Source organism: Diceros bicornis, chromosome 39 (assembly GCF_020826845.1).
Source record: "Diceros bicornis minor isolate mBicDic1 chromosome 39, mDicBic1.mat.cur, whole genome shotgun sequence".
In the NCBI taxonomy this organism is placed as follows: Eukaryota; Metazoa; Chordata; class Mammalia; order Perissodactyla; family Rhinocerotidae; genus Diceros; species Diceros bicornis.
Genome location: NC_080778.1, coordinates 7,625,796 through 7,642,469, shown reverse-complemented (window position 1 = coordinate 7,642,469; position 16,674 = coordinate 7,625,796). Strand labels below are relative to the sequence as shown.

Here is a 16,674-nt window from a genome sequence, read left to right as displayed (position 1 = left end):
TATATAAGGCTATGATTTTGCTTCTGTGTACAGTTTTGATTTAATTCCATTAATTTTGCTATGTTTCTCCTTGCCACTATATTGTAAATAGTTTGTATTTGTAGTTTTGATGATTTATTTGAACAAGGGTAATACAATAAAATTTCCAATTATTTAGAGATGCAGTTTTCCTTGTTATTTTATTGGTATTTGTTGCTTTATGACAAGAGAATGAGGCCTTCCCTCTAATTACATTTCTTTTTTGGGAAGTTGCTGAGGTTTTTATTAGGCTGTAAGAATACTCAATTACTGTCATCATGGAGGCTGAAAAGAAAGTGAATCCTCTATATTATATAGATCTTAATATATATTTATTCTATCAAATGTATTGATAATATTCAAATAATTTACATATTATTTTTTTTCACAATTTATTAAGCCAAAAACTAAGAAAATTATGTTAAAGTTTTCTACTACAATAGCAAGAAAACCATCACAACCAATATGTCTTGAAAGCTTTCAATGGGCTAAGTGCTTTCCTGGAATCATAGCATTCAATCCTCACAGCAACCCTAGGAAGCAGCTACTATAATCCTTATTTCACGGGTGACAAAACTGAGGCATGTAAAATTCAAGAAACATGTCCGTGCCGTACAGTTACCAAATGGTAGAGTCAAAATTTGAAGCACATCTGGACCTCCCAAGGTTCTTCTGTTCTTTACCAAAACTCAGTGCTGTGTCTACCACTGCAAATGACTTTTTTTAAGCACACATAGAACATTTACAAAAATTAACCATATGCTGGGCCATAACACAAGTCTCAAAAAATATCAAAGCATGGAAATCATACAAAGTCATGTAACCAAAATGCAATTTATGATAGAAATCAATTTTTAAAGCAGTAACTAAAACATTTCCATATGTTTTGAAATTAAGACACATACTTCTAAATATCCCATGGGTCAAATAAGTAATTATAATGAAGTTATAAAGAATTTTAACTGCACAATAATGAAAACATTACATAAAAATTATATATTAAAAACTTACAAAAATATTGTGTCAAAATATTACCAAAAATTACATATTGAAATCTTACAAAAATCTTACAAAAATTACATTAAAATATTTACCACATGCAACATGGTAAAATATTATTTAGAAGGAAAATATATAGCCTTAAACGTGGTTTCAGGAAAAAAAGTAGTAAATATCCATCTCAATAAGTGACAGAAAGAACAATAAAAGAAAGTCAAAGGAAGAGTAAATTGTTAGAATAAAATCATAACAAAATAAAATAGAAAACAGCCATGCAATTGAGAGAATCAAAAACCAAATGTTGATTGGTTCCTTGAAATGGCTAATAAAATTGATAAACATTTGGCAAAGCTTATAAATAATAAGTGAGAGAAGGCAGAAATAACCAATATCAGAAACGAAAAAGGGAATGTCATATAGACCCTACAGATATTGAAGATATCATGATAGGAGATTATGAACAACTTTATCCCTAAAACTTTGAAATTTCAATGAAATGGTCAAATTTTTGGAAAATGTAGCTTACCAAAACTGACATCAGAAAAATAGGAAATAAGTTGAAATACAAACAATAATATAACAAATGAAGAAATTAACTTGGTAATTAAAATCTCCCACACAAAGACAACTCAAGGCTCACATAGCCTCCCTGGTTTGTTGTGCCAAATACTTACAGAAAAAATAATTCAAGTCTTGAACAAATTTTCTCAGACAATAAAAACAGAGAATACACATTTTGACTCATTTTATGAGGCTAGCACAACCTTGATACTAACAAGGACATTACAAGACATTATGAGAAGGAAACTTCCAGGACAATCTCATTCATGAACATCAATGAAAATTTTCTAAACAAAATTACTATCAAACTGAATCCATCAATATATAAACATGGTAGTACATCAGAACAGAGTTTGTTTTATTTTAGGAATATAAGATTGGCTTAACATTAGAAAAAGCAATTGATACAATTTGTGTAAGGGTAAAAATTAAAGGGTAAAAATCATATGATCATGATCATCTCAAATGATGGTAAAAAGCATTGAATAAATTTCAACACCCATTGTCTTTTTGAAACAAACTAAGAATAGAAGAGAATTCTCTCTTCCTGATAAAGGAAATTTTATCATTCAGAATAGGCTAGGTTATGTTGAAATAACAGCCAATCTCCAAAATCAAAAGCTTAAAACAGTAAGTGACTTAAAATAAAGGTCTGTTTCTCACATGTACTTCATGCCTATTTAAGGTTGTCAAGGGGCTCTGTTTATTGTAGTTGCTTATGGCCCCTGATAGATGTTGCTGGTCATAGCACCAGAGGAAGCAAGAACTCAGAAGAGTCTCTCTCTGGTGATGAAATGCTCCATCCTGGAAGTAACACATTTCACTTCTATTCACTACTCATTGGCCAGATCTAGTCCAGAGCCCATCCAACCTCAATGGGCCCAGAAAATGCAATCCTACCGTAGACATTATGAATAACATGTTTTAGAGTCTCTGGATTCTGTTATATTCTTTTGAAGAATGTCAATTCTAATTCTGATACATGATTAACCTGTTAAACACAAACTCCCAACTTCATCTCCCATGTGGTGAACAGCAGCCAAAGTTCTTTCATCTTCCATTCTTTCAACTCCTAGCTTCTGCTCATCATCTGGGCCTACTGGGATCTCGCCTGTGTGTGTAATCCTTAGAGGGCAGCTAAGGCAGAGTTTTCATGCAGATTTTTAGTGTACCTCCTCTGTGGGTCTCTGCCTTCCAGGATCCCCTCCCTCTAATTTTCTACCTGCTGTGCCAGCCCAGAACTTTCTCCTCTGACGCCTCAAGCCAGTATACTTGCTACTTCCTTCTCCCAGGCCACTCACCTTAGCTCTAAGGCAATAAGCTTTCAACTCATAAATCTTACCTGGCACACTGCCATCTTTCAAGGACAGGCTCCCCTCCAGTTTCTGCCTACTTTAAATTCTTTGGCATGACATTCAAGGATTCCCGTTAAATATCTGGCTGCAAATTATGTTTTCAACTTAATTTCTTACTATTTCTTTTCACATATTCCAAGCTTTAGCCAAACTGATTGTGCCCTAGGATTTGCCTTACACTCTTCTAATTCTGTACCTTTGCTCTCTTTCAGGAATGCCCATTCTCACGTCCCCAAATGCCTACATGTTAAAGGACCTTCAGTGCCTGCCTCCAGTAGGAATTTTCCTGTAGAGCCTCTTCTGATTCTCCTCTCCCTCCCTACCCTCAACTCCAGTCCTCTCCCCACCCCTGCCTTCCCTCTCCCACAAAACTTTGTATCTTCTTCTCCTACGTCACTTAGAATATAGTGTTAGAAAGTAATGTATTCCCACAGCATCTAATGTGCTGGCTAGTACATGATAGATGCATCAAGATATTTGCAAAAGTAATTTAATCAGGTACATATCTGCCATCCATACTGAAATTTGTATAAGTGTCATAATCGAAAGTGTGAAGTGGCCATTTGGGCTTGCCACTGTACTGCATATTATATAAAAACTATCTTGGAAGAATCCCTAATATGAAACAGCAAATAAAGAGTATAGTGTACAATGCTTTCCATTTATTGGAGAAATTACTTAAGTGATGAGAGTAAATTTTTGTTTATCCATCTATATTCTTTTATGTGAGTCTTTTTGTTCATGAGCAGTAACATACATTTGTGAGATAGTCTACTGGGAGGCAAGGCAACTCTGGCTGCTGAAGAATTAAAGAAATACAACTGATCTACAAATAGACAGGACATAAGACAGTGGCCTCATTAGGAGAGCTCTAATGAGTTGAGGTCACCCAGCTAGAAAGGACAAACATGCACAGACACAGCTGAAGAAACTTGAACAATAACATTTTAAAAAGCAGAATATTCTTGTTAAAGAACACCCAATGGAAAAAATATATATATATACCAAGTAAGGATAAAATAGGAGAATCCATATCACAATGCAAAAAATGTTTTGAGAATTCTATTTAATTAGAAAGGAGCAAGTAAAACTGAAATGCATTATCCTTCATTTATTATCTAAGAATTTTACTTACCTATCTTGAAGTTTTCCAGGTAAATTGTTTCAGAAGTGATAATAACTATTTAAAAAAGTAATTTTTAATTTAAGAAGAAAAAAATCTAATTTGTTCTGAAAATATGGAAAAGAAATGTATTACTCAGCATTATTTTGGTTACAAGATACAAAAAGAAAACTAATTCAAATTGTCATAAACAGTCAGGTTGGCTTAGTAACTCACAAAACTGAACAATTCGGAGGTGAGTCTCGTTTCGGGCTCAGTTTAATATGGTGGCTCACCATTGTCACTCTCTGCTCTGTTTTATGCAAGGTCGTCTTAAAGTGGGGTGCTTCTTGGTCTCAGGGTGCTCTGAGTAGATACTGGGACTATGTGCTTACTTATTTACACCTGTAGGAAAAGGCAAGTATCATTGTCCCTGAATTTCCAGAAAAAGTGAAAGTTAAAGATTCACTATGATTATACCAGCCAGGGGCACATGCCAGCTTTGAATTGTGGTCAAGGGGGATGGAACATGCTGACTTGATTAACCCAGATCATAGAACCTACCCATAGTAAGGTTAGGGGAAAGGAGAAGAGTTTGTGTCCCAGGATAACGTGAATTCTATGGCAGAGACATTTACTGAACACAATATCTATCTGCTCCCCAGCATCTCTCGGTTATACAGAGACTAACTCATGGTACTAACTCTGCCAATGGGCTGTGAATGGAAGAGCTGTGTGCTCCCTTCAAACTAAGCGTTTCAGAGCCAATGCACAGTCCTCTAACTCTCTCTTCTCCCCAGCCCACGTTGACCTGAATTGGATACCTACCGTGAATGAGAAATGGTCCTTCTGTGTAAAGCCACTGCAATTTTAGAGTTAAACTATTGCTGCAGCAAACTTAGCCTGTACTGACCAATTCAGATTCCCAAATGAGAATCTATAGCTATTGAGGGAAATGGAATCTGGAATCTTATAGCTTAAAACCTCCATTTTCTGAGGAAGTCACCTCAATCTTTTGAACCTTCAGTAGCTGATGCTAAAGACTCTCTTTCTCTGTCCACTTTAAAAATTAGTGTGGCCCTTGGAAAGGCTCTGGACCTGGCCCTGGGTTCTAGTGCTGGCTCTACCATTTTGTGCAAATTAGTCCAACTCCTTGAGCTCAGGAGATGAGTCTTCATCTCCAAAATAAGAGAATGAATACATATCTCAGAGAGTTGTTGAGATCATTAAGTCAGGTCATGTAGAAATGCCCAGGTCAGGTGATAAGCAGCCTTATTAAATGATAAGTGTTGTGTTGAATGAATATGAGCAACCATAGTCAGATGAGGTTGTAAAATCCAGCTATCTGATGGTTCCCGTCTCTCTCCCTTCCTCTCTATCCATGTTTCTCACACTTAATCTGTCAATTACCTTACCACTTTTAATTCTCCATAAAAGAAAGTCACAATGTAAAAACTGGTGTCACTTTACTTGAATTCCTATACAGAAATAACATCTTAGTAGATGCAAGTAGATAGCAATCTGAGGCAGAGGTTAGGCATCCTCAGAAGTATTTGAACAGTTACCTGGTCACTTGCCAGAGGAAAGATTCCTTCTGGACCTGTGAGGGAGAATCAACATCAGTCCATGCCCTGTATGAATAAGGAAAATGAGTCAGATCCAAAACAAAAATGATGGGAATGGTGATTATAGTTGTCCATGCCATAAAGGAACAATAGGATAAAAGAGAGAAAAAGCCAAAAATAGCAATATCACATTTTCAGACTGAATTCACCATGTATTGGCTGTCCCTTTCCCATTCTCAAATAAACAAACAAATTCTATCACTCTGATCAAAATCCTAACTCTACCACATACCAGCTATCAGACAAGTTAACCACTTTGAGGCTCAATTTATAAAATTGAGATGAGAACAGCACCCAACTTATGGGTTATTTCAGTTAATAAGTGAAATAATACATTTCAAGCTCTTAGCAGAGCACATGGTGTAAGTGTGATAAATGGTATCATTGTCATCATTGTTATCATCATCATCATGACCACCGTCATCATTCTCTGTCTTGATCACGGCAACAGTTTTTGGTCACACAGGCTAAAACCGCATCTTGGGAATCTTCATCCCTGCATAGGAGGGCTGAGCTCTAGTCAGGGAATAACACTACTGCAAAGTGTCACTTGCTTTTTCAGAAGATGCCAGCAAACCCAGCTCCATCATGATGACATGTTCCTTAAGAACAAACCACTTAAACTGAGGACCCAGCAGGTATCTAGTCTGATTGCTCAAAGTCTACACTAGAGTCTGTGTTCGCTGTGCAGCTCTGAATATTTCTCCTGAACATGCTCTAAGTCTGGCCCCTGTGTCCACCAGGACTTGGGGATGCTGGGAGGAAGTGGGGTCTGAGCCCATAGGTCTTGGGCTCATGCAAACTGGATCCCAGTTTGCCATTAACTACTTGGTATGGTTTTGGCCAATTAATTCTTTCCTCTCTCTCAAGGCATTATAAAACTGACTGCCCAGAAATAATGTAAGGATTAATAGATCACACAAGTAGAATGTTTAGCACAATGCCAAATCAAGGTGTAATAATAGTAAATTATGATTTTTACCTCCTTGGTATTCTTTCATGGTCACATCTCTACAGACTTTCTAACTTTGAGTCATCACAAAATTGATAGATTTGGATTCTATGACTTTCATCCAAGTTACAATAAAAACGTTAGATGGAAACTGGACTAGGTCAAGCACAGACCCCTGCAGTATCCCAGTAGGGACTGTGCAGATTGATACCAAGCGATTAGTGCATATTACTTGGATTCAATTTTTCACACACTAAAAAAAAGAAAAAGCCTAACTCTTTAACCATTTCTGTATGTTGCCTACAAGAGAGGTCTTGCCAGATGCCTTGCCGATGTAAGTCTGTTTATGATCTCCTTTATGAGTAAACTTATTAGAATACGTGAGATAACCTTGGCCTAACTTATTCCAGGGAGCTCACTCTGGCTCCTAGTAATCACCGCTGTTTTCCTAGGAGCTCTCAAATCACTTGCTTATATAATCAACCCTAGAATTGTACCAGATGTTGGTGGTCAAGCCTAGCATTGTGTAGTTTTTCAAACTCCTTCTTTCGGGAAGAAAGGGCTACTCTTTCGTGGAAATCGATATATTTATCCATGTTGTATTTTGTAGGACAGCTGCCAAATTTCTTGTTTTGTGAAAAGCCTGTGTGTATTATATCCTCCTTAATAGTCCACTATTTCTACTATCTTAAAGCTATGGCAAATTGAGACACCTTTTCTTAACAAAAGGGAGAAACAACGGTAGTTCTTAGAAGTAGTGCTTGCTTGTTGCAGCCGATTGTCATTTGGTTTTGCTCTAAGAATGGCACCAAGGCTGGCTAACTCCTTCCTTTGGTCATCGTTGCATCTGCCACCCCCGTCCTTCAAGTTGAACTGAGCCAGCGGTCTAGGGAAAGGGGAGCAAGCTGTTCCAAAGAGACTCTTTGCTTTCTAACGAAGCAGGGCATTGATAAATTTACTCTCAGTCACTGTTAGAGGAATTCAATATGTATGAGAGCAAATGCAGGCCCAATCTTGGTTGCAAGAAGATTGGAAAGGAGTATGTTGGGTTACACTGTTCTTCAGGTTCCTTTACGTCTAGAAAGTTGTGAGTATAAAATAGATCATGCTAGTGACTGTATCGTTGAGATCATTTTGGTAACTGAATACTTTCATTTATTTAAAAAAATAATATTAATTATGTACCTATCTTTAAAACTAAGAATTTAATGGAAATAGAGGCCAAACATGCTCATCAAATACTAAATTGTATTCTATGGTTCTGGGATCAGAATATATTCTTATCTATTGAAAAAATTAACCACTTGTAATGATAAAGCTTTGATGGAAAATCTAAATGTTGCATAAAGTTAGTTCTTTTCTGTATGGGATGAAAGAGAAATTGATGCTTTTTTAAGGTAACAGTTAGTGGAAAACAATGAATTAAAGAAAAAGTAGTAACCCTTACTATAGGCTTACTCCATGTTCATAAGAGCTGAGCTAAGTTGTGATGCTTTAGTTGGCAAGAATGTGAGAAATCAGGCCACATCACATTTATTTAGCAATTGAGTTCTGTTTTGGAAGAAGAAAAATTTCTACAATTCTGAAACTTAAATTTGGGTTGAAAACATATTGTGAATTCAGAAATTAATAAATTATACAGTTAGTGCCCCTCAACTAGCAAAATTTATATCCTTTTCAATCTAATTTGACTAATATGATATTGAGCCCACCAATCTCAAATATTAATAAAATATTTTAACTTCAGAAAAAAATAATACTTAAAATACATTGATATGTCTATAATAATCAAATTCATAGAGAACAAAGGTAGATTAGAGTTTACCAGAGGCTGGAGATGAGAATAATGAGGAATTTGTGCTTAATGGGTATACAGTGTCTGTTTTGGGTCATGGAAAAGTTTTGGAAATAGATAGTGGTGATAATTGTACAACATTGTGAATATAATGTATACCACTGAATTGTAGACTTAAAAATGGTTAAATGACGTTTTACTTTATATATATTTTACACAATAAAATAATCATTTAAGATATCAAAATAAATAAGAATGATTCAAAAACTAAAATATCTACTCTTAGCATTATAACCCTATATTTTCTTTTAGAAATTCTGTTCTCTATTTGACAAAAAATAAATATTGGAAAGCAAAGTAAGGGAATTAAGTTAATTAGTTATAAATAAATATACAAAAATCATAAGCTTTTCTGTATGTATTATCAATAATTTTTAGAAGGCATGTTGAGATAAAATGATCTTACACAAATAGTAACAAAATATAAAATTCCTTTGAGAAAACTTTAAAAAACTATGCAGAATCTACATGAAAAACACTATAAAGATTTTCTAAGGAGCTTAATTAAAGACAAAAGAAATTGAAGAGCTACAAGTCCCTAGTGAAAAGATTCAATAGTAAAGATGACAATTTTCTCCAAAATTATTCTGTAAATTTATTGGAATTTTTATCAAAGTGCCAAGCATATTTTTTAATCTGAAAAATTATTTTAAAGTTTATCTCAAAATATAAATGGTTAAGAACAACCAAGAAAATATTGAGAAAGAATAAAGAGAGAGTATTTGAATTCTGCTACATTAAAACTTACAAAGTTACAATCATAAAGAATAATATTTTTAGGGAAATATGAAAAATGTATTGATAATTTTTTTAAAAGCAGTGTAAAAATAATGTTTTTTTTAAAAAAATGAAATAAGATCTTGTGTCTGCATATGACTATGGAAAAGATAGTCTCTACTGTTAGCATCTGAGTATACAAATTTCCAATATTTTCTCTGTTTACTTTCTTATAGTGAAAATATGCTTTTAACCTACTTCTTTACTCACCTACATCTTATAAACATTCTTTTTTCTTTTTTTATTAGATGACTTTAATAATTTTATGATTTTTCCATTGTATGGATGTACTAGAGTTTACTTAATCTATTGTTTTTGGAACATTTAGATTGTTTCTAATTATAAATAATACTATTTATAGCATCTTTTCTATAACTCTTTCTGCACAGCTGCATACTTTCTTAGACTAACTGCCGAGACCTGAAATGGCTGGGTCAAATGTGGTATGCATATTACCCTAGTAAGGTTGTAATGGTCTATAATACGATATCGTGAGAGTGCCTCTTTTTCCCAATCCTGTTTCCATCACTGAGTATTAAATTTTCAAAAACTTTTAGTTAATATGATATTCAAAATTATAAAGTAGTTTTATTTCACTTGATTACCAATGAACTTGAACATTCTAGAATAGTGATGGTTCATTTACATTTATTAATTTGTCTATTATCTATTCATATATTTTGCCCATTTTTAATTAGCAGATTCAGCCTTTTATTGGTTTGTGATAGCTATTTGTATATCAAGAATGTCAACGTTTATAGCATATGTCAAAAATATTTTTTAGAATTTATTGTTTGCTTTTTCATTTTGTTTGGTGTTTCCAGTTTTGAAAGAAGAGGTAGAAATGTTTCCATTTTTCCTGATTTCACAATAGGGAATCATATCTAATAGAAAATATTCTCACTTTGCAAAAATCATAGCAATAGTGGATTTTATACTTGAGAAAATCATGTGTGTAACTTATAACCATCTAAGATGAATGTTTTACCACTTTGACTTTAAATTATTTTTTCCTTGTTCTTCAGCAATTTCTGCATATCTGGAGGCCCTAACTTGTTGATTATACTTGAAGGCAGTAAGCAGTACAATAGAAATCCAATTTTCTGAATAGAAAGTTTCCACTGGTTGATCTATAATGTCAGTAGATTTCTATGTTATACCCTTTTCAAAACCTTAAATCTTGAGTTCAAAGTCCTCACTTATGTCTTGACAATAGCTTTCAGGCCCATCAACACAAGAATAAACACAATTCTTCTCTTTCAAGCTACAGAATAATATTCTCTTTATATCTGTTAACATAGTTTTTCAAAGGAAAAGAACTTTGTTTCAAAAAAAAAATCTCTTTTTTATTTAATGCCATTGGGACAGTAAGAACAAAAAGACTTCTAACTTAATGGTTTGTCTTAATTCCCCAAGAATGAGGAAGAAAAATAGAGGAACTCAAGTGGAAATGGGCAATGTAAAAAAATCTCTCTTGGATAAAGTTAAGGGGCTTTTGTAGGGCATACCCTGGCTTTATTTCACAGCAACTGCAGAGGTTTTAGAGCCATTCCTGGTCATTTAGGAGGACTCAGAGTTCCATTTTAGATATCATTAAGAGTATTGATTCCAGCATTTTTCTTGTCAGTCATTGACAATCCAATAACATTTATCACAACCGCATTAATTCAATTGGGGTTGCAATTAAATGAAATAATAAGAATTTCCTAGTAGCTATTATTACTACCCATGGTGAGACAGATCGTTAATTTATCCCCAAGTGATCAATTAGTTATAGGCATAAACCTAATATAGGTATAAACACATAGTCATAAACCTAATCAACAGAAGTTTATGTTATTATTACTCATATATATGTATATATATACACATGTGTAAAGCTCACTCCTTAATCGATATATTCTATATGGCAAAACTCTTCTTTAACATTGGTAGCAGATGAGCATACTCTATCCTGTTTTATTGCAAGCTTTGGCATGTATACCCTAAGAGAAGAACACTGTGATAAGCCAGCATTTAGTAGACAAAATGAGTACTAAAATCTTTTCTGCAATCACCAGATGGGTTCTACCCATGCTCAGGTAGCTATCTCTTCTAATACCTTCAGTAGGTTTTCCTACTTGTGACTTTATAGTGTCAACAGAAAGGCTTTCTTGAAAAAAACAAAACACAAAAAATGGAATGAGAATTATGTCCACCCAATTTTACATTTATTTTAATATGTAAAAAAAAACCCAACAAACAACACATCCATGTGGTTCTGTTTCAATGTCTAATCCTTTCTCACTAAGGAGTTTATAAAACAGTTAGCTGGATGTGGCTATGAGTCCTTTTTAAAAAGTGGAATGAGACAGAGGGATGAGTAGAGAGAAAAGGCGGAAACCCAGGATCTTAAACATCTGATTCGGTTTGCTTGATGAAGCAAGAGGGGACCTAGAGATCTTTTAGCTTGGGAAAAAGTACTACAGCCTTACCCTCCTTTTATACACATCTACACACATCCACATACTTCTTCTCATCACTTATAAATGATTCCAAGAAAAACATATGCAATGATAAACCATTTAGAAGACTATTGTTGCGCTCTCTGGGGCTTTGGTCCCACATCTCTAAGTAGATCTTTATCCTTATGAGCTGGAGTAGACCTTGTGGTAAGAAGGACTCCTTTATCCAAAAGGGGGCAGTCTCTAGCATGCTGTTCCCTTTCCTGGAATACTCTTCACCTAAGTAACATCTGTTCATCCTTTGGGTCTGTCTCTGTGTCTGGGAACCTTCCCTTCTCTCTAGACTGGGCTGGATGCCCCTTTCTATTTGCTGTTTAAATACCCTATTCTTCTTAAGAATACTCATCACACTTACAAGATTTGTTTAATATCTTCTTCCATAGTATACTTTAAGTCCCAGTGGGATAAGCACAATGTCTGTCTTTTTCACTTCTGTATCTCCAATTCCTAAAATAGTGACTGGCACATAATACATTCTTAATAAATATTTTAATGAATAAGATTAAGTAAACTAATAGATGTAAAGTGCTCAGTTTAACTCCTGGCATATAGAGGTGCTCAGTATACGTTAGCTACTAGTATATGAACCATCACACAGATCTGTGCCGTCCTCAAACCTGAACACATTGAGCTTCATCAATAGACTTTTTGAAAGTATGTCCACTGTCCATAATCCCCAGAACTACATTTCTGCAGGCTCCTGGTTCTCTTCTGTTAAACTGAGCTGGGTCAGGAGGCAGGGGGTGGTAACGCTTGGCTTCCTGAAAAGACAAAACAACCCTTAGATTGGATAATACCAGAAAAAGAGCCACTGTGAGACAAGCAACTTGCCCTTCTCCGTCTCACCTTCCCATGGTTCTCTGAAGCTCTGCTCTTAAAAATCTCATTACTATGGCTTTTAGGCTAACTTATAGCATTCTATTTTTAGTTGTTTTTTCAGAATATATAGTATGGCCTACAATGTACCTAATGCTGTAGTAATGAGCCAACATGAAATTGAATTCCATAGGTATACTTAGGTTGCTTCTCTGAGTTAAAGCTGAGCCATCTCTATGCATTACATTTGTGTTCACTTTCAAATCAAACAAGAATGTAGTCTGAACTGGACCAGAAGGGGTAGAGCTGCCCATAGGTGATTTTATGCCCCAACACCCATTTGTTGCTGGAGGAAATGAAGCTGACTACAATTTATTTTTAAAAACTTCCTGGTGATTCCATAGGAAATAGCTGTGAAACCACTAAACTATACCTTATATACTTGGATTTTTAATTGAGAATTCAGTTTGGTTCAAACTTATCCTGTCATCCTTGTGCCTGGATAGTTTGTACTTTATACTGTCGAAAATTGGGTGGGAGGGGACTCTGAACTCTTTGAGCAGGTGGTGAGATCATCAGATATGCTCTAGGAAGGTTAATCCAGCAGCAGTGTGAAAAGATGGATTGGAGGAGTGGAGAAAGACAGAAAGAAGGGAGGTCAGTTAGGAGGGCATGACAGTGCTCCAGTGGAGGAGCTCAAGCACCAGGACCAGAGTAGAGGTGGTGAGGATGGAGACCCAGGACCAGAGGAGTGGCGGTGAGGATGGAAGCCCAGGACCAGAGGAGTGGCGGTGAGGATGGAGAGACCAGAAGAGTGCTGGTGAGGATGGAAACCCAGGACCAGAGGAGTGGTGGTGAGGATGGAGAGACCAGAGTAGAGGTGGTGAGGATGGAAACCCAGGACCAGAGGAGTGGCGGTGAGGATGGAGAGACCAGAGGAGTGCTGGTGAGGATGGAAACCCAGGACCAGAGGAGTGGCGGTGAGGATGGGGAGACCAGAGGAGTGGCGGTGAGGATGGGGAGACCAGAGGAGTGGCGGTGAGGATGGAGACCCAGGACCAGATGAGTGGCGGTGAGGATGGAGAGTCCAGAGGAGTGGCGGTGAGGATGGAGAGACCAGAGTAGAGGTGGTGAGGATGGAAACCCAGGACCAGAGGAGTGGCGGTGAGGATGGAGAGTCCAGAGGAGTGGCGGTGAGGATGGAGAGACCAGAGTAGAGGTGGTGAGGATGGAGACCCAGGACCAGAGTAGAGGTGGTGAGGATGGAGAGACCAGAGGAGTGGCGGTGAGGATGGAGACCCAGGACCAGAGGAGTGGCGGTGAGGATGGAGAGTCCAGAGGAGTGGCGGTGAGGATGGAGAGACCAGAGTAGAGGTGGTGAGGATGGAAACCCAGGACCAGAGGAGTGGCGGTGAGGATGGAGAGACCAGAGTAGAGGTGGTGAGGATGGAAACCCAGGACCAGAGGAGTGGCGGTGAGGATGGAGAGACCAGAGGAGTGCTGGTGAGGATGGAAACCCAGGACCAGAGGAGTGGCGGTGAGGATGGGGAGACCAGAGGAGTGGCGGTGAGGATGGGGAGACCAGAGGAGTGGCGGTGAGGATGGAGACCCAGGACCAGAGGAGTGGCGGTGAGGATGGAGAGTCCAGAGGAGTGGCGGTGAGGATGGAGAGACCAGAGTAGAGGTGGTGAGGATGGAAACCCAGGACCAGAGGAGTGGCGGTGAGGATGGAGAGTCCAGAGGAGTGGCGGTGAGGATGGAGAGACCAGAGTAGAGGTGGTGAGGATGGAGACCCAGGACCAGAGTAGAGGTGGTGAGGATGGAGAGACCAGAGGAGTGGCGGTGAGGATGGAGACCCAGGACCAGAGGAGTGGCGGTGAGGATGGAGAGACCAGAGGAGTGCTGGTGAGGATGGAAACCCAGGACCAGAGGAGTGCTGGTGAGGACGGAGAGACCAGAGGAGTGGCGGTGAGGATGGAGACCCAGGACCAGAGGAGTGGCGGTGAGGATGGAGAGACCAGAGGAGTGGCGGTGAGGATGGAGACCCAGGACCAGAGGAGTGGCGGTGAGGATGGAGAGACCAGAGGAGTGCTGGTGAGGATGGAAACCCAGGACCAGAGGAGTGCTGGTGAGGACGGAGAGACCAGAGGAGTGCTGGTGAGGATGGAGACCCAGGACCAGAGTAGAGGTGGTGAGCATGGAGAGACCAGAGGAGTGCTGGTGAGGATGGAGAGGCCAGAGGAGTGGCGGTGAGGATGGAGACCCAGGACCAGAGGAGTGGCAGTGAGGATGGAGAGACCAGAGAAGCGCTGGTGAGGATGGGGAGGAGGACACAAATTCAAGAGCTGCTACAGAGGCATAACAACATGAGTTTGCAACAAGAAGAATGGGAAAGATGATAAACAGCTTTTGACCCTGGGTACCTGGAAGCCTGATTGTATCCTTACTAAATATGGGGAACATGGTTAAAAGAGAAAGTTTCTGGGGGAAACATCTTTGAAACAAACTAAATTTGAGATGCTGGCAAGATCCGGGCTATTGGAAATGTGAGCTGGAGTTCAAAAACAATGTCAGGACTGCCTCACAGGTATGTTGACCGTAGTGTCATCTCTTTTGATAGCCTAGTTCTTTTGATCCCTCTATAAAAGACACATACTTTAGGGTCATAGTCAATCTTTTCTTTAGAAGGTAGGACATCTTACAAATAAGAGCCTTTGACTTTGTCTTAGAGTAGTCTAGGTCGTCACAGTTCTCACCTTTGACATTCTATCATAGATGCTCTTCTATTTAAATCCTGGAACTTTTAGTCATCTTAGAAAGTAAATAACAGGTTCCCATGGCTGAGGAATCTGAGACCAAGAGAGTGTGGAGGAGTTGGCCAAGTTCATATAGCCACTTACCAGTGTCCTGAGCCCTGGCCCTCTGCCTTCCCCAGTGGAGCAAATAGTGCCTTCCAGACTCGGCAAGTGGGGGAGCAGCTGGTACTTACTGTCTCCTGTCCTGTCTCTGCAGCACAGCTTGTCGCTGTGCGTTCGGCATTGTTCTTTCATTTCATATTCCTTTGGTCTGTTAGTTATTTACTATTGATTCCTTCTAAAGTTCTGAGCATTTAAAAATCTTGCTTTTCTTCTCTACTTTCTTGAGAGTGTACATAGAGTCACTTTATGTTCATTTCTACCAAGAATATTCTCTGTGTTTGTAACCAGCCTATAGTTTCTACTGACACACACCATACTCAATCCCCTCTTCCCAAATTTAAGAATAGCATGGATTATTAACTGAAAGGGATTGTTGCATAAAAAGGTATCTGTTGTCAACCTTCGTGGGGTCCTTTAACTTCACCGACACTAACTGATCTTTTATCTTTCATGCTGCCTATCCATCACCAGCCTCTTCTTTGAAGGACAATGAGCTGCTTTTTTAGGGTTAGTGAGGAATTAGTACAAGTTGGGAGAACAGAGAACACACAAACAAGATCCTGTTTATAATATTAAAGACTGCAGTGCATCATTCAAAGCTGTAATAATAAAGGCTCATCCCATTGGTGAACCCCAATAGAGTACAATTTAATTAAATGGTCCATGAGATGGCTTTACCTTAACTTTGTAGAAATTAATGCTTTTTATTTTTCACTTGTTTCTTTTCCTACTGTATAGATGCTCTGAACCTCCGAAACCGACAGGTCATCTGTGTCACTCTCAAAGTCCTCCAGCATCTAGTTGTGTCAGCTGAGATGGTGGGTGAAGCTTTGGTGCCCTATTACCGTCAAATCCTCCCTATCCTGAACATCTTTAAGAATATGAATGGTGAGTTATCCCAGGAGTCAAAATGTCTTTTAAGCCCTAAAAAAAAGGGAGTGGTTTGAAGTGGAGTTAATTAGCAACACATTTAGGATTTATTATTGCATATAAACCAAGATGCATTTAGAAATCTAAATAGCATAACTCCCACCCCTTCTCTCGCTACTCCCTAGGGAAACAGTAAAATTAACAATTTCATTTATTACTCCTCACACGTACAGCTTACTTATTCAGTTCAGAAGCGCTGAAGCAGTTCTATAATCTTCCAATAATTAAATTGTAAAGTTTTTTTAATAGTCTTTTGAATACA

The 16,674-nt window shown here is 37.9% G+C and overlaps 1 protein-coding gene across 1 annotated transcript in view; it reads left to right on the top strand.

Moving 5' to 3' along the window:
• The window catches only part of PACRG (parkin coregulated), a 477,474-nt gene that overhangs the window by 269,616 nt on the left and 191,184 nt on the right, over window positions 1-16,674 (top strand). The window contains exon 4 of the mRNA XM_058534025.1: window positions 16,221-16,370. Within this exon, the coding sequence (XP_058390008.1) occupies window positions 16,221-16,370 (150 nt within the window). The remainder of the gene's footprint in view (window positions 1-16,220; window positions 16,371-16,674) is intronic.